At 34.4% G+C, this 24946-nt stretch overlaps 1 protein-coding gene across 5 annotated transcripts in view; it reads right to left on the bottom strand.

The window, feature by feature from the left end:
- Rap1 (RAS oncogene family member Rap1) overlaps positions 1-24946 on the bottom strand; it is a 198429-nt gene that overhangs the window by 112746 nt on the left and 60737 nt on the right. For all 5 annotated transcript variants that reach the window (XM_090400876.1, XM_090400874.1, XM_090400878.1 and 2 more), the window contains one exon: positions 15024-15088. In XM_090400876.1, the coding sequence (XP_090257002.1) occupies positions 15024-15080 (57 nt within the window). In that variant the 5' untranslated portion in view covers positions 15081-15088. The remainder of the gene's footprint in view (positions 1-15023; positions 15089-24946) is intronic.

Here is a 24946-nt window from a genome sequence, read left to right as displayed (position 1 = left end):
CCCCCCTTAAACAAGAGCTTGGATTTAGAAGGCATCTTTAAACCAAAATCAAGGTATGTACATAATCTTTCCACATTTTTTATTCTGCCATAATTGCCTTCTACACTCGCCCATAATGCCCTAAAATATATACACACACACACACACACCCCTTTTGAGTTATGTTAACCAATGTATTAAATATAAGGGACACTCCTAAACAAAAACAGGCTAAAATAGCCGTTAATTATATTAATAGTTCTTTATTCCATGGAGATGACAACATTAAGCACATTGTTACACCTGATATCTTAGGAATATAGTATTCTCAGCCATCATGGTGTAACATGAAGAATAAATATCATAAGTTAAAACCCCTACATAAAAAAAATGAATTATTTAATGGAAAATTTCTTGCATCCAGTAAAATGTATAAAACGTAAGGGTTGTTGTTAAAGTAGCTGATAAAGGAAGGAATGTATTAGTATTGTAATATGACTTTGGGGGGGGGGGGGGTGGGGGGGGGGGGGGGTGGGGGGGGGGGGGGGTGGGGGGGGGGGGGGGTGGGGGGGGGGGGGGGTGGGGGGGGGGGGGGGTGGGGGGGGGGGGGGGTGGGGGGGGGGGGGGGTGGGGGGGGGGGGGGGTGGGGGGGGGGGGGGGTGGGGGGGGGGGGGGGTGGGGGGGGGGGGGGGTGGGGGGGGGGGGGGGTGGGGGGGGGGGGGGGTGGGGGGGGGGGGGGGTGGGGGGGGGGGGGGGTGGGGGGGGGGGGGGGTGGGGGGGGGGGGGGGTGGGGGGGGGGGGGGGTGGGGGGGGGGGGGGGTGGGGGGGGGGGGGGGTGGGGGGGGGGGGGGGTGGGGGGGGGGGGGGGTGGGGGGGGGGGGGGGTGGGGGGGGGGGGGGGTGGGGGGGGGGGGGGGTGGGGGGGGGGGGGGGTGGGGGGGGGGGGGGGTGGGGGGGGGGGGGGGTGGGGGGGGGGGGGGGTGGGGGGGGGGGGGGGTGGGGATTAGACTTTGGCGTAAGCAAAAAGTCTTGAAAAAATCCCCAAAACGAAACGTGCCCGTCGTGGAGATGTAGCATCCTTTCCAGAAGGAAAAGAAGAGCTAAATGAATGGAATATATTTTGACAAGATGGCATTATAGTAACAAGAAATGCAAATTCGTTTTCGAGCTCTACAACTCAAGAATGGTAAATTCAAGGACATACTAGGTATTTCATCTTTTCTTGCTTCGCCTAGGTGGTGCAACAGATTCATGGAATGCAAAGCATTAACATTACGACACCGAACAAAAATTGCGCAGAAGTTACCAAAGCATCATCATCATCATCATCAAATTCCTGCCATGTACCCTCAAGGGGTGTACAGGATATGACAGTACTACATGAAAAAATTACATCATTACTAACTTCCTATCTACAATTTTCCTCCAAATCAGTCTGTTACTTGTCAAGACTCCAACATTATCAGATCTTATATTTCTATCGTCTAAGGCACTTTGTACCGTATCAATCCACCTATATCTTGGTCTTCCTCTGGGTCATTTTCCTGCCAACCTGGCAGAGAACACTTGTTTTGCTAATCTTTCCTCTCCCATTCTATTTAAGTGACCATACCATCTGAGATTAGCTCTGCTAACGCATTCCTGGATGCTGACAATGTCAAGTTCTTTCCTAATATCCTCATTTTTAATATGATATTGCCATTGATGCCATCTGTTCACGCCTCTAATCTTTCTCAGGACTCTCATATCTGCGGTCTCTAGTCTTTGGTCAAGTGTTTTACTTCTGACCCAGCTCTCAGATCCATAAGTTAAAATTGGTTTGAACACAGTCTTGTATACAGCTAATTTAGTGTTCCGACTAATTTCTTTCTTATTCCATATGAATTTATTCAATTGACTTCCCACGATACCAGCTTTGCTGATTCTGTTGTCTATTTCTATATTTAGTTTACCATCTTCAGTAAAAATTGTGCCTAAGTAGCTGAAATGTTTTACTTGTTCCACAGGTTCTCCATTCACAACACAGTTGACATTTTCAATGATTCTGCCTATTTTCATTGTCTTTGTCTTTTTATTGCTGACCTTCATACCATATCTATTACAACAGCTATTCAATTTAGTCAGAGAATCTTGCAGACTTGTAGCGGATTTATTTAGAAGTATAACATCATCCGCATAAAGCAAAGAGCTGACATTAACATCTCCAATTTTGATATCAGGTTTAATACCACATTCCTTCATAATGTGATCCATATAGATAATGAATAACAGAGGGGATAATGTACATCCTTGTCTCACACCAGATTTAACATTAAACCATCTTCCTGTACTTCAATTCTAACTGCTGACTCACAACTCAAATAAAGACTAAGTATTGCTTGATATAATGCCCCATTAACACCATATAACTGTAGCGTATTGAATAGCTTCTTCCTTGTCACCTTGTCACACACCTTTTCCAAATCGACAAAACTTAAATACAGATCTCTGTTATATTCCCATGCTTTCTCGACTATTTGTTGTAAAGTGAAGAACTCATCCTGACAGCCTCTATTTGGCCTGAATCCAGCTTGTTCTTCACCAAGCTTTTCTTCCACAATTCTTCTCAACCGTTTCTCAAGTATACTTGCATAGATCTTGCCAGGAACACTCAGTAGGGAAATACCTCTGTAATTCTCACATGCAGTTTTATTTCCCTTTTTATATATGGGTACTATGAGAGCTCTATTCCAATCATCGGGAATTCGTCCCTCTGTCCAGGCTTTCTGAACTATGCAGTGCAGCCACTGTAAAACTCTTATACCATCATACTTCAGCATTTCTGGTCGAATATCATCTACTCCTGCTGCCTTTCCACATTTCAAGCCTTTGATGGTTTTTTCTACTTCAAGTATGGATATGTATTCCTGACTGCATGCCTGGTCAGTGTTTTTTACCACTGTGCTGTCATCACTGCTTGTTTCATTTAGCAGTTTTTCAAAGTAATTACTCCATACTTCAAGGATATCTTTTTCTCCTGTTTTCATGTCACCTTTATCATCTCTAACTCCTTTTAGAGTACTCTTTCCTCCATTCTTAAGCTTCTTCAACAACCTCCAGAATATTTTGCCACCTTCTTGATATTTATTTTCTATATTCTTGCCAAAGTCCTCCCATGACTTTTGTTTAGCTAGTGTTACACAGTGTTTAGCATTCTTGCATTTGTCTCTGTATTCTGTAAGAGCACAAGCTGACTTATTTGAAAGGAACTTTTGATATGCTTTCTTCTTTTCCTTCACTGCCTCTTTAACTTCCTGTATCCACCAGGGAGTTCTGATTTTTGTATCCTTGTAGACAACCTCACCACATTCCTCTCTGGCAGAATCAATCAGGGTTTTCTTCAAGGCTTGCCACTGAATCTCCAAGGTTTGGTTCCTGTTCTCAAGCTCTTTCATTTTTTCTTCAATAATCTTTGTGTATTTTAGTCTACAGTTCACATCTGAGAGCTGCTCAACTTTTATTCGCTTGAAAACTTTCTTACGTGTTATTCTTTTCAATATGAAATTCAATTTTATCCTGCTCAAGACTAAATAGTGATCACTTCCAATTTCAAATCCACTGTACACTCTGGTGTCCTGCACCAGGGAGAAAACATCACTATCAATAATAACATAGTCAATGAGACTTTTCTTATTCCTTGCCTCTTCTCTCCATGTGAATTTGTGCACATTTTTATGTTGGAACATGGTGTTAGTAATAAACAGTCCATGTCCTGAGCAGAAATCCAACAGATATTTGCCATTATTATTAACTTTGCTCTTTTCTCCAAATTTTCCCAAAATATTTTTGTATATCTCACAATCATTTCCTACTCTGCTATTTAGATCCCCAACAAGGACCAACTTTTCCTTTTTCATTGTGTCAGTTGCTTTTTCTAAAGCTTAAAAAAATTCCTCCACTTCTACCTTAGCAGAACCTTTTGTGGGACCATAGACACAAATAAGTCTCATTGTCCAGTTCCCCATTCTCATATTTGACCACATTACTCTACTTGAGACTGACTGCCATTCATGAAGATTAGCCTCGTATTTTGTGTTGAATACTATGGCTACTCCTTTTCTTGATTGTCATTGCCTGAATATAACATTTTGTATTTATTGCTCAGAAAGATCTCACCAGTTTTTGTCTTTTTTGTTTCAGTCACCCCTATTATGTCGCTCTGGTACTTATCTAATTCCTCATCTAGCTCCATTTCTTTGCCATTCAGGCATCTCATGTTGATAGTACCAATCTTTAACTCTGGTGATGTTGAGTTGGGGTTTGTTTTCAGATTTGTTCCAGTAGCTGATTTTTGCTGTTCGCCCTGGTTCCCTGGCGAAAACAACGGGGGCCTTGTTTAACCGGGTGACGCCCAGCTGGCATGAAATTTTGTCATGTCGTACCATCATTTTTTATTTTGGTTTAACCAATAAGAATACAATTTGGTTGGCTAAATCCCATAAAAGGGAAATATTGTTATAGATCGTTTTAAAAGGAATATTGGAGGAAACACCAATTGAAAGATTTATAGTAGATTCTGAAAAGGGAATCATAGAACTAAGTTTTTTTTAAAGTGGAAGAGTTAAGACTGTCAATAAACATTAGTGAATAAAAGAAGAAGTTGCTATTTACATTCTAAAGGAATGTTCGAGAAAACTCTGATTAGGAACTTTCATCTGTATTAAGGATGCCAGATCTGACTATTATTTCTACTAAAAAGAGACAGAATTGAGTTATTAAGAATTAATGTGTGCTACATAAGTGATGAGAAAGGATCCTGTGAAAATGAAGAATAGAGTCATATATCTTCGAAAAAGGGCCTTGACAGAGAAAGAAACTGGCTATGAACATTTTGTGATTGTGCAAAGAAAGTGTTTAGTCTTGTCATAAGTGTAAGTTTATTTTATAAAAAGGCCTTGGATACAATTGAATTTGTAGTTAGTTATGTAATTTGTTTGAAGTGTGTATATATATTGTTTTTTGTTATATTAAATGTATTTATTTTGTATTTTGGTCTTGAGTTAGTGATTTATTTGGATTCTGAAAACAATAGTAAAAAAGAGGTCATTGCACCAATCGGAGTGAACCCTTGTGCATATATAGGTACACTCAGAATTTAAAAAATAATTGTTAGAAAAAGAGAATTAAATAAACATCCTATATTTAAACAATGGCGCAGCCGGTAGGATTAATAAAAGGATTAAAATAATATGATAATATCCTCTATATAAACATCTCTATAAAGAGATCAAATAAATATAAAAATCTCTAATTAATAAAAATGGCGCAGTTGATGTCAGGATTGGTTATGACTTAACTTATTTTTAGAATCCAGAAAGTAAATCTTGACTCAAGTAAAATGGCTACAGGAGATAGTAATTCTGATGATGAAGTTTCTTTAATTAAAGATGAGGAATTTTTTAGGTTAATTAATTCAACTTTAGTAATACCTTCATTCTCAGGTGACAGTAATGAAAGTGTAGAAACATTTTTTAAATATGCAGAAAAAATTAGAGATTTAGGAAAATGATCAGATTTTCATTTGTTGATTATACTTCATAATAAATTATTGGGCAAAGCCAAAACATTCTTAAACACATTTCCTTTACTGAGAGACACTGACAGTTATGCAACATTTAAAGGTTTGCTAATATCAGAATTTTCAAGTGTAAGAGAATTAGGGCCTAACATTTGAAAAATTCATCAGTGCATTCAAGGTAGTAACGAGTCTGTTTCAGAATATTATCATGGACTTTGGCGCATTGCTCATAAATGTAATGTTTCATCTGAAGAGAAATCCTCTTTAGAATGGTTGCTGTTTAATCAATTTAGGCATGGCCTTAAAGATAATTTGAAAGAAACAGCATACAAGAAAAAGGTTAAAAATCTTGAACAGTGTTTTGAACTTGTTAGGGAAAAGGAAAATAGACTTAGAGATATATTTCATTCCTCAAACAATAAACAGGTGAACTCTTTTCAGTATAATGAAACTCATTCTTCTAGCATTGTAGCTACAGATAAAGTGAGAGAAGGAAAGTTTAAAAAATTAAAAGGTGCTAAGAAAAGGAAACAGTCTAAGGAAATTTCAGTAAATCTAACAGAAAATGTTCCGGAATCGATTCCAAGGTAAAATCACATGATTTGGGAAAATTAGAACTGGAAACATTTCTTAGTGAAGAAATAGCAAGACAACAGAGACCAATAGTAAAAGGACAGGTATTTAAGATGATATCTGATTTAACAATATCCAATAATCCTCCAGATAATTAATCTTTCTCTTGTAAATCTAATGGTATTGATAGGAATAAAGCATCTTAAAGGAGATATGTTCCAAAATGCTTTAGATCTAATAAACTGGGTCATTTTGCTAAAGACTTGTGTTAGGGATAAATCTTGTTTTCAACATAAGAATCAGAGAATAAAGGTAAATCTGGAAATAATTATTATTCCAATATCATGCTGGCAAGGACAGAAATGTCAAACTACTCATTAGACATGGGTAAAGCTAAAGACAGCTCCAACCCTAAAAGAGAGTTTGATGTATCATTAGCTCCTTATGCTAATGAAAGTAATCCTTTGATAGTTCTACAAGGATTTATTGAAGATGTGCCTTGTGAAATCTTACTTGACACAGATGCACATATTTCACTCATTTCTTATAGTTTGTTTAACAGAATTAAATCTCAAATCCCAAATGACATTTCAATTTTAAGTTATCCAATTAAATTAAAGGGTATATTTGAATCAGAAATTTCAGCTGATAAGCAAATAGATGCTTTTATCTCAATTCCTTGTTTTCCATTGAAAGTTGGTCATCCATTAATAGTTCTACCAGAATCATCTAGTCCAAATAATATTTGGAATTGATTTTCTGAAACGTCATGGTTTTGCATGCAATTTTTGTTGATAATACAGTGTCCTTGTGTGGACTAGAATGCTGTTTGAACAGGACATCAGATGACAATGGAAAATTAGAGCAGTCTCCTGAAGTTTTTCAAGACACTAATGACAATAATCTAGTGTTTAATATTGAGACTCTAAAGAATAAGGAACTTAGTTCACAAATTTGGGAAAAGGATGAGATTGTCCGAGATCAGAAAGATGATCCCATACTTAAAACTATTTATGAAGCAGTATTGAAGAGTGAAACTCAACTGGATACATTTTTAAACCTGGAAAACTTATATTTAGATAAAGATGGGTTACTCTTATCTAGACAAATGGAAGATGGAAGGTTAAAAGTGAAAATATTGGCACCAACGCAAATGATTCCTTGCATTATATACACTTTCCATGATTCTGACTTGGCAGGACACCAAGGATTTTCTAGAACTTGGGAAAGAATAAAGGATCATTACATCTGGAAAGGTATGAAGAGTGACATACTCACATATGCCAAAAGTGCCAAATAAGATCCCCTTTCAGAGGAAAAGCTCCACTATTCCAACTAGATCTTTTCAGGCTGTTGCTATTGATATAATAGGTCCACTGCCAATTACTAAAAAAAGGCAATAGGCATATTCTAATAGTCATAGACATGCTAACTAGATTTCCTGAAGCAGTGTCAATGAAGGATCAAACTGCAAAAACTATTGCAAGAAAGTTCTTGAATATGATAATTTGTAGATATGGAACTCCTCAGACCTTGCTTTCAGATCAAGGAGCAAATTTCACATCTGAACTGTTGTTACAATTATGTAAATTACTTAATGTTAGGAAGATTTTTACTACACCTTACCACACGCAGTGTAATGGTATGTGTGAAAGGCTGAATAAAATAAAGCAAATACTTTCCAATCTGGCAAACACTAAATTGAATGATTGGGATACATATATTTCTTAAGCATTATTTGCATGCAGATCTGCTTTTCATTCTGCTATCAAAGAAAAACCATCTTTTGCTTTATATGGCTTTGATCCAATCTTTCCTAATGAACTTGTTTCAGTCATTCCTAATACAGGATACAATGACATAAATGAGTATCTGGAAACAGTTGTAGATAAATTTTTCACTACTCACAGATTAGTAGGTGAAATAAGTAAATTAACAGAAAACTAGGCAGTATATAAATCATTTTAGAAAGTATAAGTCATTTGCACCAGGTGATTTAGTATTGTTAGATGATAAATCTAGTATAAAAAACGGTTGGAAAATTAGGTAGGAAAGCTTTAGGTCCATATCGAATTTTAGAGAAATTTTCTCCTGTGAATTTTAGGATTCAAGATGTCAAAAATCCTAGTAAAATTATAAATGTACATTCTGATAGGTTAAAAAGGTACTTTTTAGAATATAGAAATTTAGTTATATTAGGAGACAATATGAATAAAATATTGAAGGATGAAAGTTGTTTTCCTGATACTAACTGTGCATCTTATTCACAATCAGTTACTAGGAAAGGGAATAGTTTTAAAGCTTGTAATTTAAATACACAGCAAAGGAGAAAATTAAATTTGGATAAAACAAAACCCAATGTAGGAAATTTTAGAAATCCCACGGTACATAATTCAGATAATGTACAATGTAAGAGTGAAGATAAACAATGATAAACATGGATGAAATAGTAGCAGAATATCATAGGTTAGTTAATTTGGAGTTAAATAAACCAGAAAAATGTGAAAATAACTAATTTAGTTAACAAGGATAAAGAATCTCAGACACCTGTAGAATTTAATTCCGAGAGTGATGATTCTGTAGATTTAGGGTATAATTCAAATAGTTTAAATTTATCAGTTTATAGAAATGAATTTTGTAAGTATAGTAAATTAGAAGAAGAAAATTCCGAAATATCTCTAGCATCAGATGATTCCGAAACCAGTGATTCCCAGAGTGTAGATAATGATAAGTATGAATCACATTATTATTTTAGATATAGGAATAAGCATTAAAGATTTCTTAAATATAGGTTAAATATTTAAAATATAAAAAAAAAAAAAAAAATTTTTTTAGAGAAAGATGAAACTGATGTAAAAATAATCATAATTTAAAATTCTGAATATTTTTACATATTGTTTATGTTAGTATGTTTATTAGTTTTAGTTTCATAACACGCATTGTCAGCATTTGCAATGTGCCCATTATTGAAATTGTTTTGTCAAAATGAAATGTAAATAAGTTAAAAATTTATGTACTTACCGGATTTGAATAGTTGTGTTACTTTAAACAAATTTATTGTAATTTAAAATATTAAGTTTTGTGTTTGAAAGAGACATCTCGTTATGCTAACGGAAACAGCATGTCAGCCATTATATTTAGTTGCTAGCTTGCCATTTTCAAGAAGTGCGCACACTCGCTGAGAAGTTTCATGTGTGATTGACAGCTGACAAGAACACGTTCAGTATCAGAGTAACGGGTATAAACAAGATAGCATTCAGAAGGAAATCAGAACACAGGCCAGCAGATATATAGATGCAGAGGAAACAGTTTTTTTTATGTGACAGTCAGAAGAAAATTAATAGTATATTCCGAAAAGGGAATCATGGAACTATGAAGTTTTAATGTGGAATAAGTATTGATAAATAAAAGAGAAATATTGCTATAGATCGTTTTAAAAGGAATATTGGAGGAAACGCCAATAGAAAGATTTATAGTAGATTCCGAAAAGGGAATCATAGAACTAAGTTCTTTTTAAAGTGGAAGAGTTAAGACTGTCAATAAACATTAGTGAATAAAAGAAGAATTGCTATTTACGTTCTAAAAGGTATGTTCGAGAAAACTCTGATTAGGAACTTTCATCAGTATTAAGGATGCCGGATCTAACTATTATTTCTTCTTTCTCGTCGAAAGGCTTAGACGTTGGTTATGCATTTTTTACTAAGTAATTTAAGGAAATTACAACGTCACTAGGATATACATTAAAATAAATTTTAATATACTTCAATATTTAGGCAACGTCACATTGCATTTTCAAGAAACTTAAGAGCAAGACAAGTGCATGCAGGCACAACAAACAGTAAATGAGGAAGAAGCAAGAAGCTATTATTTCTCCTAAAGTCCTGATGGTGCCCCCTAGTGGGCAATATTGGTATTCTTGGGCGATTGGGCTGAAGGTCTTCTGATGTAGGTTTCCCAAATTTGAGGCAGTCTCATGCAGCCAAATTTGTTGAGGTTCGGATTGTTTCTTAGGGCTGAAGCCGATTGCATGAAAAGCCTTTCATACTTGTATTTACTACGGTGTACTATCGTGGCTTTCTTCCACCGTATTCTATGGCAGGTATCCAGCACATGGTCAGCAAGACCAGAGTGGCTGTACTGGTGAAACCGGATGTAGTCCTTGTGTTCTGAAATTCTGATATTAGCTGTCCTGCCTGTTTGGCCAAAGTAGGACAGCTTACAGCTGCAAGGGACCTGGTATACACCAGGGAGGTCTGGGGGGGGGGGATAGGTTGGTCTTTAGTAGAGCAGATAAGGGATGCCAATTTTTTTATATGGTCTGCAACAAGAAGTTGTCATGTTTTTTTAGGATTTTTGTAATTTTTTCCAAGGTGCCTCAGATATAGGGTATGGTGATGGATTTAGCGTAATCCTTGTTGTGAGGGGGGGGGTTGTGGTTTACTGGTTTCAATATTTTTTGGATTTTTTTTGGGGGGGGGGGAGGGCTAGCCGTTGGCTGAGAAAGTGTTGAGAATGTGGTTTAGTTGTGGTTAAGGCATTGTCATTTGAACAGATAAGTTTAGCCATGTTGTGTAGTGTCTTAATGACTCCATATTGTTGCGAGGAGGGGTGATGGGATTGTTGGTGAATGTATCTGCCTGTATGGGTAGGTTTTCTATAGACTGAGAAAACCAAGGTTCCATCAGGCTGGCAGGTGACTAGTGTGTCTAAGAAAGGAAGGCAGTTGTTTTTTTCTTCTTCCAGAGTGAATTTGATTCTGGGTGTTGGTTGTTTATATGTGTTAGGAAGGAGAGGAGTGCATCGGAGCCATGTGGCCAAATATTGAACACATCATCATCAAATTCCTGCCATGTACCCTCAAGGGGTGTACAGGATATGACAGTACTACATGAAAAATTTACATCATAGCGAAGCCAAATGGTTGGTTTTTGTGGGGCACAGTTTAAGGCTATCTCTTCAAAAGTCTCCATATAAAAGTTGGCCAAGGGTGGGGAGAGTGGAGAACCCATGGCTATCCCCTCAATTTGTTTGTAGAATTTTCCTTGCCAAACAAAATAGCCTGAGTTCATTGTGAACTGAAAAAGGGCTGTGATATCGGGAGGAAATTTAGCTTGGATTAGCTCTAAGGATTCTTTGAGTGGGACATTTGTGAATAAGGAGGAGACATCAAAACTGACCATTATGTCAGTGTGTTTTCTATGCTGGCTTTGAAGTAGGCTGAGTTTTTTTTTTTATGTGCGAAGGTGTGTTTCCAGTATAGTGTGAGAGAGCTTTGGCCAAATGTTTAGCTAGTTTGTATGTGGGGGAATCAATGCCATCCACTATGGGACGTAATGGCATATTTTCTTTATGTATTTTTGGGAGTCCATAAATATGGGGAGGGGGGGGGGGGGTACAGAGTTAAATGGTTTTAATTTGTTAGTGATTTCCACAGGCCAAGAAGTGATGTTCTTAAGGAGCCTGTGGAGTTTTCTAATTTGTGAGTTGGTGGGATTGTACTCGATAGGGAGGTAAGAAGCCTGATCTAACAATAAAGCTTTCAGCTTACCTGTGTAATCCTTTTCGTTAAGCAATACTGTGGCATTCCCTTTATCGGCTTTGGCGATTATTATTTTCTTGTTTTTCTTTAATTCCAGTAGAGATTTAATTTCCTCGCTGGGCATGTTGGCTTTTGGTAGTTTAGCTTTGGTCAGAACACAAGCTACATCCAGTCTAATATCGTTGGCGATGTGGTTTGACAGGTGTCGTATCCCGCGTTAAATTCTTATCATAATATCTTCAGCAGGTATTTTTCCGGGCGCAATGGCGAAGTTGTGGCCAAGTGCGAGGGCGTCGAGTGCTTCAGGTTTTACACTAATTGACAAAAGGTTGACAACCGTTTCAGTAGGAAGTTGCAATTTCGAGATCAAGTTCTTTTTTAAATTTTCAAATTTTTTAATGTGTCGATCTCTTACTTTTTTAAATTCTTTCTCCACTGCAGTGCACAAGATGTCATATAAAACAGACCAAATTTCGTGGCTTAAGGTGCTTGAAAGGTCATCTTCGAGTGTCTGTATAGCTAAGTTAGCATCATTCAGAAAACGGCGAGTCGTGGCAATTTGTTCTCTGAGTAAGGCTTGGCTGGCATGGTTATAAATACCAAGTGCCTTTTGCGAAGAGAAATGGTGCTTGAATTTCACACAGTTAGGAATTACCTGGTTATCCTGGCAGCGTTTTAGGAAGGCTAGACGATTCAGTTGTCTTGATAGCTTTAACTTCATTTTACCGTAATGGTGAGCTTTACGTGCAATATCATCTCCGTGGATTATCGTAATTCTCGTGGAAAGGCTTAGACGTTGGTTATGCATTTTTTACTAAGTAATTTAAGGAAATTACGTCAATAGGATATACATTAAAATAAATTTTAATATACTTCAATATTTCGGCAACGTCACATTGCCATTTTCAAGAAACTTAAGAACAAGACACGTGCACACAGGCACAACAAACAGTAAATGAGGAAGAAACAGGAAGCTATTATTTCTCTTAAAGTCCTGATGATGCCCCCTAGCCTGCAACGTTGGTATTCTTGGGCGATTAGGATGAAGGTCTTCTGATGTAGGTTTCCCAAATTTGAGGGAAACCTACATCAGAATACATCCCAAATATGGTGGAAGAAAGCCACGATAGTACACCGTAGTAAATACAAGTATGAAAGGCATTTCATGGAATCAGCTTCAGCCCAATCACCCAAGAATATCAACATTGCGGGCTAAGGGGCACCATCAGGACTTTAGGAGAAAAAATAGCTTCCTGCTTCTTCCTCATTTACTGTTTGTTGTGCCTGCATGCACGTGTCTTGTTCTTAAGTTTCTTGAAAATGGCAACGTGACGTTGCCGAAATATCGAAGTATATTAAAATTTATTTTAATGTATATCCTAGTGATGTTGTAATTTCCTTAAAAAAAAAAAATAATAAAAAATAAAATAAAATAAAAAAAATAAAAAATATTTCTACTAAAAAGAGACAGAATTGAGTTAGGAAGAATTAATGTGTGCTACATGAGTGATGAGAAAGGATCCTGTGAAAATGAAGAATAAAGTCATGTATCTTCGAAAAAGGCATTGACAGAGAAAGAAACTGGCTCTGAACATTTTGTGATTAGACTAAACACTTTGTTTGCACAGTCTTAAGTATAAGTTTATTTTATAAAAAGGCCTTGGATCCAACTGAATTTGTAGTTATGTAATTTGTTTGAAGTGTGTATATATATTGTTTTTGTTATATTAAATGTATTTATTTTGTATTCTGGTCTTGAGTCAGTGATTTATTTGGATTCTGAAAGCAATACTAAAAAAGAGGTCATTGCACCAATCGGAGTGAACCCTTGTGGATATATAGGTACACTCAAAATTAAAAAAATAATTGTTAGAAAAAGAGATTAAATAAAAATCTATATTTAAACAATGGTGCAGCCGGTAGGATTAATAAAAGGATTAAAATAATATTATGATAATATCCTCTATATAAACATCTCTATAAAGAGATCAAATAAATATAAAAATCTCTAATTAATACTGTACTGCCTTCAATTCTAACTGCTGACTTACAACTCAAATAGTATTGCTTGATATAATTCCCCATTAACACCATATAACTCTAGTGTTTTGAATAACTTCTCTTGTCACCTTGCCATATGCCTTTTCCAGATCGACAAAACTTAAATACAGATCTCTGTTATATTCCCATGATTTCTCAACTATCTGTTGTAAGGTGAAAATCTGATCCTGACAGTCACTATTTGGCCTGAATCCAGCTTGTTCTCCACCAAGCTTCTCTTCCACAATCCTTCTCAAATGTTTCTCAAGTATACTTGCATATATCTTACCAGGAACACTCAGTAGGGATATACCTCTGTAATTCTCACATTCGGTTTTATTTCCCTTTTTATATATGGGTACTATGAGAGCTCTACTCCAATCATCTTTCCACATTTCAGGCTTTTGGATAGGCAGCAAGAGTAGATTGCAAACAATTAAATATGTAAAGAAAGGCTCAGGTGTCTTTCATTATTCATAATAATGCGTAACAGTATAGCCAAGACCAAGAGGAAAAAATTGCATTTATTAAAACTAATATTTGCCAATTTTCTACTCAGCATCATCAGAGCACAATGGTAACTGAGAGACACATAGATCTAAACCAAGTAATTGTAGAAACAATTTAAATTCTGACTCCCAACACTCTACAGCATTTTGACCCCAATGGATGTCTCTCACTACCAAAAATTTAGAAAAACATTAAGTCTATATGCTTTTTTGCTGTTGTGACTACATGCACATCTCCCAATCCTTGTGTCTATGAATACAGTTTGATGACCAAAGAAATATTAGCTATGAACTAAATGAAAGTTATACATATGTTTCTGTTCAAAAGGCAGAAAGAAAAGTGATAATCAGCAACAAATTATCCATATCAGAAAACCTAAATTATCCTATAGGATACAGTATTCTAATAAGGCACAATTCATAGTTTTTTCCTACAAGAAGTGGTCAATATTTCAGCCCAATTTTGAATTTCCGATTTCAGTTGTAATTTATCAACTAAACAACCTTGTATCAGTGTAGTGTTAAATGAAGTGGGAGAACTAATGGGCATGTTGCAGTGTAAAATTGTAAATTCACAAAGAGCAGTGAATAGATCTAAAAATAAATATTAATTATTAAACCACAAATAATAAATAAGTTAAAACTTGGATCCCAACTGTAAGATTATTGATTACAGTAACAATAGTTCTGTCCAGATTATTGATATCTTATAAATTTAGTTATTTTAAAACAGAAAAAGCAGGAATTTTTTTCCTCCTTCATACAAGTATCATGGCACTTACCCCCTTTCTTACAGATTAAAATGGAGAAAATGTTTATGTACTTACCAAGGCACTTTTGCCAACACCACCACTGCCCAGAACAACAATCTTGTATTCTCTCATGGTACCTCCTAGAAAAGAGGGGAGAATTTATTTTAATCATGCATAACAGAATACTACAAATATTTAATGATTTTTTTTTTCTTCTTGAAACCAGTTTCATAAGAAATACTTATACCAATAAGCTAAAAATAAAAAGAATTACTGATTTCCTTTTAAATGCGGTCAAAAATCACCTCTATATGCTAGATAATAATAATAAAAAATGTTATATGAGTGCTGTGTCCTATATAACAGGACAATAAAATGCAACTCTTCACTAAAATCTAGAAAATGGAATAATCTTAATAGGTTCACTGTTTCCCAACTTTTGTAAAAAAAAAAAAAATTGTATAATAACTGATTAATATTAGAACTATTACACAACTTCAGCCAGATAGATCTGGCAGTTAAACATTTGAAAAATGTGTAAAAATTAACATATTAAAAGGGTATTAACACATTCACACCAGCTGCATTTCACATATCAGGAATGATATTAAGAAATTCAGTGTTTTATTGGAGATGCTGCTTCAATTTTTCTTGTAAATGAGATTTGTGCCTGAACGTTGATGTCATGAGCAGATTTTCTAATTGATTAGTAACGCTATCTTAAAGAGGATTATTTCTTTACTTTGTTTTTTACCAAGCTAACGCAAAACTTTGTGCTGAATGAAAATATGTTTCATATAGTACTACAAATATGAATGAATTGCTAATAGTATATTGGAATACACTCAAGCCAGATCAATAAACACTTTTTTTTTGTCAATATTCTTTATTGAATTTTACCTCTTTGATTATATCCTTACAGAATTATAATAAGTGAAATCTATGAAGGTATGGAAAAGTTAATTAACTCAAAAATGGGTATCTTAAAATATATATGACACCAAAAGTTATGAAGCAATTCAATTTAATACTACAAATATAACAAACTACAGGTGATTTTTCACTTAGTAGTAATAATAATGCAGAAGAGCTCACTGTTTTACATTTTTTTTTTTTTTTTTACTAGAATAGGTTTTATTAAATGAAAAATACTATATTATACTTTGATGAGAATCAAAGTATATTATAATGAGAATAATTGACAAATTGGGCAAAAATTTTTTAACTCAGCAGTGAGACCTATAAGTGGTGGGTTTGCATAGTGATGTTATAATAGATGGCAATATTAATCCTTTAATTAAGTGCGAGCAAACCTTTTTACAAATTGCATACCATGTTTTCAAATTGCATGGTATAGCATAATCTCCTGCATCCTCTTTCTGAGATGTATATTGCCATCTATTATAAAAACATCACTATGCAAACCCACCACTTATAGATCTCAAAGTTCTGACCTCTGAGGTCTCACTGCATCGAGTTAAAAACTTTTTGCATTGATTTATTAAGTTGGGTGGTGACCGACTCTTTGTTGATGATGTCAAGTTTTAGGCAGTATAATGCATGGCACATGTCTGAAAGGGAATACTGCATATTATGGGATACTACAGCAAGTAGCCTAGTTGTGAAGATAAAGTCCAAATTTGTTTATTCACATTTGGGTAAAGGATTAATACCAGACTTTCAAGATGAAAACTTGCTAGGAATGAAACTTATATTACATGCAAGTATTTTTATTACTGATGGATCAACCACATCATGATACTGTACTTACAATGCACTACTACTACTGAGAAAGTAAAAGTATTTTTCATTATAAAATTTAAGAAACTGTCAAGAAATTGGAATCTCATGCTTTGAGAATGACAGTACTTTCCAAATATAGTTACAATGCCAAAATTTCAACCTATATGGAAAGTCCCTATTAATTTTCATTCAGTTCAGTCTATGCCTTAATTGAGTAAAAAAAATGAGATTATGTAAGCAAGCCCTTTACTGTTTCCCTGCTGAATACTCTACTCAAATGCTGTTACCTCTTGAAAATGTAAGTCATACTTTAACAAAAATAATGAATCAAGTTTATAGAAATTGTATGTATATGCATACAAAAAAATAAATAAAACCACTATTAGTGGATCATTTCACTAGACCAATATTTGGTCTTATCAGTGAAGATTGATGGAATACTGTGTACTAACTGAATAGCAGACATCATTTTTTTCATGTACAAAAAGCAGAATGATGTACAGAATAATCAGATCAAGTTAAAATCAACTATTATCAGTATACATGAAATCATTTGTGAAAATTAATCTGCAAACTTTAATAAGAGCACAAAAACAAGAATTTGTCAATACCACTTGATAAGAAAACTTATAGACCAGAAATTCTTTTAATCCTTTACCCTAGTATAAGCAAATAAGTCTGTATGAAAAGAATCATGATGAAGTTACTTTATACAGTGGCCGCTGACTTCACAAACTGAATCAGTACCCCCCCCCTCATAATGCAGAAAACAAACCCATCTCCCTTACAGACTTAAACTGCAATACCCACAGACTGATTTCAACCTCCACTGAGATTAACAGTTGGGAGCTTATTTGTGAAGATGCTTAATGTGCAATCTTGTTTACTTGTGACCGGGTAAAGGATTAAAAGCAAAACATTTGGTGGTGGTGGTGATGGTTGTTTTTTTTGGACCAAAAGAAAAACTATATCCAAACACAGTCTTTTTGTTGGCTAATCCTTTTTTTTTTATTACTTAATAAGACCATTTGCATTTATTTAAAAATCAGAAATATTTAAAACAGATTGGAGAAAGACAAAGGATACAGGGAAAAGAAAATTTATAGACTTACTGAGGAATAATTATGTCAAACAGCATATGATCAAGCCAGGGTGAGTGCTGAACCCAGCAACAAGGGATTTACTAATAACAGATGATCACTTTGCCTCCAACTGGAGAGAGAGTGTGCCTATCTGGAACTTTCTAGATGTCATTTAAGTAATAGTTAGGAAGTTCTAGATATGCACTCCTTAAAAAGGATACATGTAGAACTATAGCAGGCGATTGTTTAGAAGCCTGCTTGAGGTAATTTCATGGCATCAAAAACTGAAAGGAAGAGAAATTAGCAGTGCATGGGAAATTATACAGGGAAAGCTTTGTCAGACTGCATTCCTAGATCTAGAAAAATCTAGGAATGTAGTAAAAAAGTAAATAGTTGAATAAGAACATCCAATAGATTGCTGCATAAACAAAAACAAAATGATGTAAGAATATAAAGAGAAGCAATATTCATGGAAATGAAGTCAAAAAATTGAAGTTTTTGACATGCACAAGCTTGTAATTTACATTACTTATGTATTAAAACAGAAAAGCATGATTGAAAAAAAAAAAAAAGTTATTATATAAACTAGTAAAATCATATGCAATCATGAAAAAGAACTGATTAAATTTTTGATAGTAGGGATTATTACCCTCTCCCCTCCCCACCAGAAAAAAAAAAAACATTAATGAGATAGCAGAAAACAGCAATAAACACTTAAAATTACCACTTTTTTACAATTTAAAAGATGCGATTTCCTAGTTTTTAAAAATTTCTCCAACTAGATCAAACACTCACATAGTAAGTTTATATACACATGTTCATTAAAATTGCTATTGAAATGTTTTATATCATTTGTTTGAATTCTCCATTTACTCTTTCATGTATATGCTTATGTTCTGCTCATGCATAGGATGAAGTTTGATATGAAGGGCTTTCAATGGAATAATGTATTTATCAACTTGCCGAGTTCCTAATAAACACCAATTGGACCAATAGTGTAACACACAGTAAAAAAAAAAAAAAAAAAAAACTGTAGCACTGAGTGCTAATCACCAATCCATTTGATGTAATTTCAGTGCCTTGCATATATTTTAAAGAACATTTGCAAAAGGAAAATGAAAAGAAACTGTTTTTCATAGCAACTTTATTATTTAAAAAAGATACTAGGAAATTAACTAAAATATAGATTAATGGAAGTACTGAAAAAAAAAAGTACACTTTGCTATTTTAATTTTTACATCCATTTAGAGTTCAGAGATTAACTGAATGTAACTTTTCATTTTTTTTTAATTTACAGGTTTTATCTTAGTCATAATTATTATTTAAATTGACAGTATGAACAAAAAATGTTCACCTGTTGCAAAAAGGTCAAATTTCCACATGTGATAACCATGAACTCTTAGATGAAAAGCAACCAACAGCAGTCTTTTAGAGATTACAGTGGCTTGGTATTACCTACTGAAATGGCACACAAAAGATTCACTACTAATTTTCAGAATGGATGGTACTAAAGTCCTTGGGAAACTTTTTTTGATATTTTTTTTTTGTAAAGTGCATAACATTAAAAGAACAAGATCACAGTACTTAATACAAAGAATGATGCAAATTCTTGATCGACCAAAATACTGATGTAGTCAAGGTTCTACAGCTAACCAAGAAATGGAAGAGTATGTGCTTTATTCACTTCTGTTATCTTGTTGAATCATTAAGAGTTAATTGACTCTCTTCATTTTAACTTTTTTTTTTAATTTACAATTCCAGGTGCCCAGATTTCAAAAGAAATGAAGAAAACTTTAAAGAATAAGGTAGATAGGTAACAAAAATGATTTTAGGACTCTGGAACATCAGATAAGAGGGAATAGAATGAGACTAATGCATAGTTTAGCATGGAAGAATGCAGAACACATTTGAGAAGTATAAGTGAAGCATTCACCAGATGAATACTGGATATATTATTTCCAAAATGTTGGATGCCCATAATTTAAAAAACAAATGAGAAACTACTGGGAGGGGGGGGATACAAAATTTTCAATGGCATAAAATTCACTATTTCTACTATGAAAATTGTTAATGTGAATTGAAACAAAATCAGGTGCTGTTATTTTAATATTGCAAATTAAAAATCTCTCATTGTAGAAACTAATTAAATAATAAGTAAGGGATAAACTGGTAAAGAAAACAATTTGCATTTTTAAATAATAAAGTGAAATTTTAAAGCAAAATACATAGCAAGTTCCTCAAAATTTACTCACTTTTTACAAAATCTTAGCAGTTTGTCTTTTGGAATTTTGCAAGTGTAATCGTGTCATGTCAACAGATGCAGCTGGCATGTTCTTGTCTATTATATACTTTCAAGGGAAAAAAAAAGCTTTAATAGCTTTTTCTTTATGCCCAAACCTGTGAAAATCTATTCTTTTGAGATAGTTTTTTTCAATAATTATTATTGGCTTTATTTACTGTGTCAATATACAATCGATTTTTGTCCTTGCCCCATAATAAATACACTTAAAACAGAAGCTGTTCTATTGAAGCAATGGAACCAGCCAGTGTCAAATTCTGTAATGGTTTTCCTATTCTCAAAAGGAATGTTTTCCTTATGAAAATATTGGAAAATTTCTCTTCCTCTATCACTAACAGAAGTGTTTGATGATTGTTCCATATGCAATCTTTTCTTTCAGTATAACTTTTCAGGTAGTCAAATTCATTAATAAATTAATCAGGGTCCATGATTTGTGCTAGTGTGAACACAATGTATAAAGCTAATGGTAATGCTTTGTCAATTTTATTCAGCACCACCCACAACATGGAATGAAACTGTTTGAAAGGATGAATCCATTCTTGTACATATTCATTACTATGTTATAGAATTCCTCCATATAAAACTGAAATTTTGTGAATGCATAAGAAAACAGTCATATTATGCAATAACTCTTCGGTGGTAAGTAAATATTCTTCATTTTAAATTCTGTCAATAAAGATTTCAATGTCAGTTCTTGCTTTAAGTGCTGATGCATCAGTATCAATTCTCAGAATTGTAAATGAAATGAATTCTATTGTGTAAGAAATGCACTGACATAAAAGAAAAAGTGGATTTTCAAAAAAATTAAACTTGGTTGTGTGCATCTATTGATGCAAGAAATACGAAAATTCCCTCAAAAAAACAGATGAAAACAGTATTACTCTCTCCTAAGCCAACAATAAAGATAACCAAGTAATGCTGTCTTAATATAGTTTTATATTCATCAACAAAACTGCAAGCAAGTTTTGTTGTTCACTGATAATATGAAAATACATTTTCACAAGAATACTATGAAAGTCAATTACTCTACAAATAAAAACACTTTTTTTTAAAAAATTAAAAATAAAATTATGCACAATATTACAATTGGGTCTCGACTGTTTGGCTCTGAAAAAGAAAAAACGCCTAACATTCAGAGAGTAGAAATAAATATACATATGACTTAAAAAAACTTTCAGCAACAGTTGTTTAATGAATGTTACATAAAAATATTTCATCTTAGAAATCAGATAGTGAAAAATCGGCCATACTGGAGTTCCAAAAGAAAGCGTAGATGCTGTGACAATTTTTGTAAAAATGAGGGCACCTACCAAAGAGGAAGTAGGAACAAAAGGGCTGTCTCTGAAAGTATGTAGGGAAGTCTTATTTTAATGGAGTGCATAGAATTGGAATGCAATGTCTGAGAGGATGGTGATGCATAAGTTTAAGAAAAAGGCCTAACAGTGTAGGAGATCTACATCAGGTTGGTTCTGGTGTAGATCTCCCACAAGTTTTTTCATTCCAAAGAGGCTATATTATGTATATCCTCCTCAGAAAATAAAATAATAAAAAACATTTTTTGAGAAGGTATGGAAAGGAGAAAAAAAAATTCAGATTTAAAAGATTCCTAAAATACTATATTAGTTTTAGTTAAGTCTATATAGGATATCAATATCTCAAGATATTAAATTAGAAAGATTTCTACTTCAAGCAAAGATTCCTGGATGTTGTACGTAACATACAGTATTTAAGAACCTTTTCTTGAAGCAAAAATCTTTCTGATCACTGGAAAAAAGTTTAAAATAAATCTGAAACATTTCGCCATTTGCTATTTAGCATTTAAATAGTAAATATGTGTTTGCATTGTATGGACATCTCTTCAGTACAAGGAACAGATAACATTTTGATATTACTGTTAACTAGATCATCACTATTGTGATCTTTGAGCTCTGATGCACAGACTATCATGCTACTGTCCATAAAAAACAAAAATGGGCTATGCTAATGTTATCCATTCAAAGAACTGATAAATTCCTTAATGAAGACATGATATTTTAAATATGAAGTGTTGGCTCATTTTCAATGGTAGGCACTTTTGGTTTAGAGTTGAAAGAAAGGTTTCAATAACAGAATTTTAGATGGTCCCAAAATTCAAGGCATGCATTGAGTCTCCGAAGTCTTTTTCAGCTTCGGTGCTAGCTAAATATTTCCACAGCTTACTTTGATAATTACTTCTTCCAAAGCAAGTGAATTTTTCTGAGCTACTGAATTGAACTTTTTACTACTAGAACTTATTAAAAACATTTTATCAACAAGTCTTAATTTTATCTGGCAGCAGTAAAAAAACTGTATAAATAAGCACAATCATATTTCCTACAGAATAAGAATCCCACAATGAATCAGACTCCATGGAGGTTGGATGTTAATAATAAGGAAGGAAGGCAGAATCCTAGTCAGATATCACAGGCATGCAAAACACCAGATATTCTTAAATCTCATGTAACTACCATTTTCATTAAAAGAGACCCTTGCTTGTCTGAAATAGATGAGCAGTACAACTGTTTCCATTCCAGTTCATATTTGCTATGGTTTTTTTTTTTTTTTTTAAAACAAATTTTAGTTTAATATATCACCAATGTGCCACAGTTTGTAAACAATGAACCTATAATCTGCTTGCACTTTATTTTTCATTACAAAATAGTTTTGTAATGAAACAAATATTTTGTGCTAATATTAGAGTTATTTATTCATTTTGTACTAGCTGAATGTGTAACACATTTTGGGGAACAGACCAAATACAGTAATTCCTTAATTATCCAAACACAGCAAGAGAGCAATGTGCTGGATCAAGAAAATTAAGTACAACTAACTGGTGCTGTACTAGTAGTCAGTTGGCACATTAACTCATTCGAGGATTGGTTAGCTAAACATTTGCTCATTTGAAATTTCGATAAATGAGAAATCGCTACATGTATTTCCTGTTATTATTATTACGGGTATCTCCATGGAGTCAGTAGACTCATCGCGGGAGACCCAAACTAGCAAAACAATATCTGTCATATCTCTTCTTGAATTCATTTACAGACGAAGAGCTCACAACTAAGTCAGGCAATGAATTCCACTCATTCACCACCCTCCAGGCAAAAAACCTTGTTCTGACACCTTTGTTAACCACACTCTTCTTTAATTTCCAGAGATGACCTCTTGTTCTTCCATCACTATCACACAGCTGAAACATTTCCCCTGCATCAATCCTATAAAAACCTTTTAGTAATTTGAATGTTTCTATCATATCCCCTCTTCTTCGTCTATCAACCAATCTCTGCAATCCACAAGCTCTCAATCTATCAATGTAGGGAGCATTTTTTATATCACTCACCAACTTGGTCACTCTTCTCTGAACCCTCTCCACAGCCTCCTCATCTCCAAGGAATCCAGGTGACCAGACCTGAGCACAGTAATCCAAATGTGGAAGTATCAATGCTTTATAAAGGGGAATAATAACCTCTTTATCTCTGGATGTCAGTGTGTTCCTCAACAACCAAGTAATCCTATGTGCAATCTTGGACACCTTAGCAATGTGTCCTCTGAACTTCATCTCCCTATCTACCAATACCCCCAAGTCCCTAGCCTCATCAATCTCTTGGAGTACCTTTCCATCGATGTAGTACACAGCTGGTAATCTTTTAATCCCAAAATGCATGACTTTACACTTTTCCACATTGAACTGACATCCATTTTCTTTTGCCCATTTTACCAGCTTATTTAAATCCTCCTGCAAACTTTCAACATCAGCTTGATTTTTTATTGCACTACACAACTTTGCATCATCAGCAAACAAATGAATATCTCCCTTTAAGCCGTTTCCTATATCATTTATATACAAATTAAACAACATTGGCCCAAGCACAGAGCTATCTTCTGCAGCGTATGCACAATTTGTATATGAGAAGCAAATAAACTTTAAATCACCGAGTACAAAATTAATTTCAGATTTTATAGCAAACAGTTCTAAGCTAAAGAAATTATTCGATATTTATAGAAGCAATTGAGCATTCTTAAACTTTTACCTGCTCCAGTTTAATGCTAAAGCTGAGATGCTCCTGAGAGTATTAGTTTCAGGCATCTTAAAAACTGATCTCAAAATAGCATCAAGTGTAATCAGTAAAATTAATTGACAAAAATTGTAATGATTGCTAATTCTTCATCCTAAACAAGGGAATTTCAAAAGAAAAAACTTAATTTTCTTTGCCAGGATACAATTTGTCTGCAACAGCTATGTCATTTTTTTTACTTTCATGTCCATCTTCTCGTATGCTACTTTTATGTTGCAAGTTTAATATATATGTTACAGATACCAAGTAATTTTATAAACTTGGTTTTAATCCTTTTTCCTAAGTAAGCAAAAAAGCAGGTAAGTCAAGTTTGCACCTGAAGTATTTTCAGGTCTGAGGCAAAATGTGGAGTAAGTTCTGATCACTTTCCTTAGTATCTCCCATAATGCATAGCACATCTCCTTGTGGAGATGTATGATACTATGCATTAAGGCAGGGTTTCCCAAATTGTGTTCTGCGGAATGTGAATAAGTGTTCCACGAGAAGTTCTCCTGGAATTTGTCATTTTAATTTTCTAAGCATTTTTCATGAATAAATATTTTACAGTGAAAATATTCTGAGGAGAATAATATTCGTGAATATGTCGAATAGCTCAGACCCAGAACGCTTAATAACATCTGTGTATCATTAATTTTCACCCATCGAAACCTTTCAACATTTGGGAAAGGGAATACCACTATTTATGACAGATTTATAAAAATTGCCTGCAAGCCGATTACAACAATGGGTGGCATATCCTCTGTTCTCAAAACTGAAAGAAATAACATCTGTGTTGCAAAT

This window comes from Typopeltis vanoorti, chromosome 11 (assembly GCF_054136105.1).
Source record: "Typopeltis vanoorti isolate ZY-2024b chromosome 11, IOZ_Tvanoo_1.0, whole genome shotgun sequence".
In the NCBI taxonomy this organism is placed as follows: domain Eukaryota; kingdom Metazoa; phylum Arthropoda; class Arachnida; order Uropygi; family Thelyphonidae; genus Typopeltis; species Typopeltis vanoorti.
Note: the sequence above shows the minus strand (reverse complement) of the source record. Positions and strands in the feature narration are given on the sequence as shown.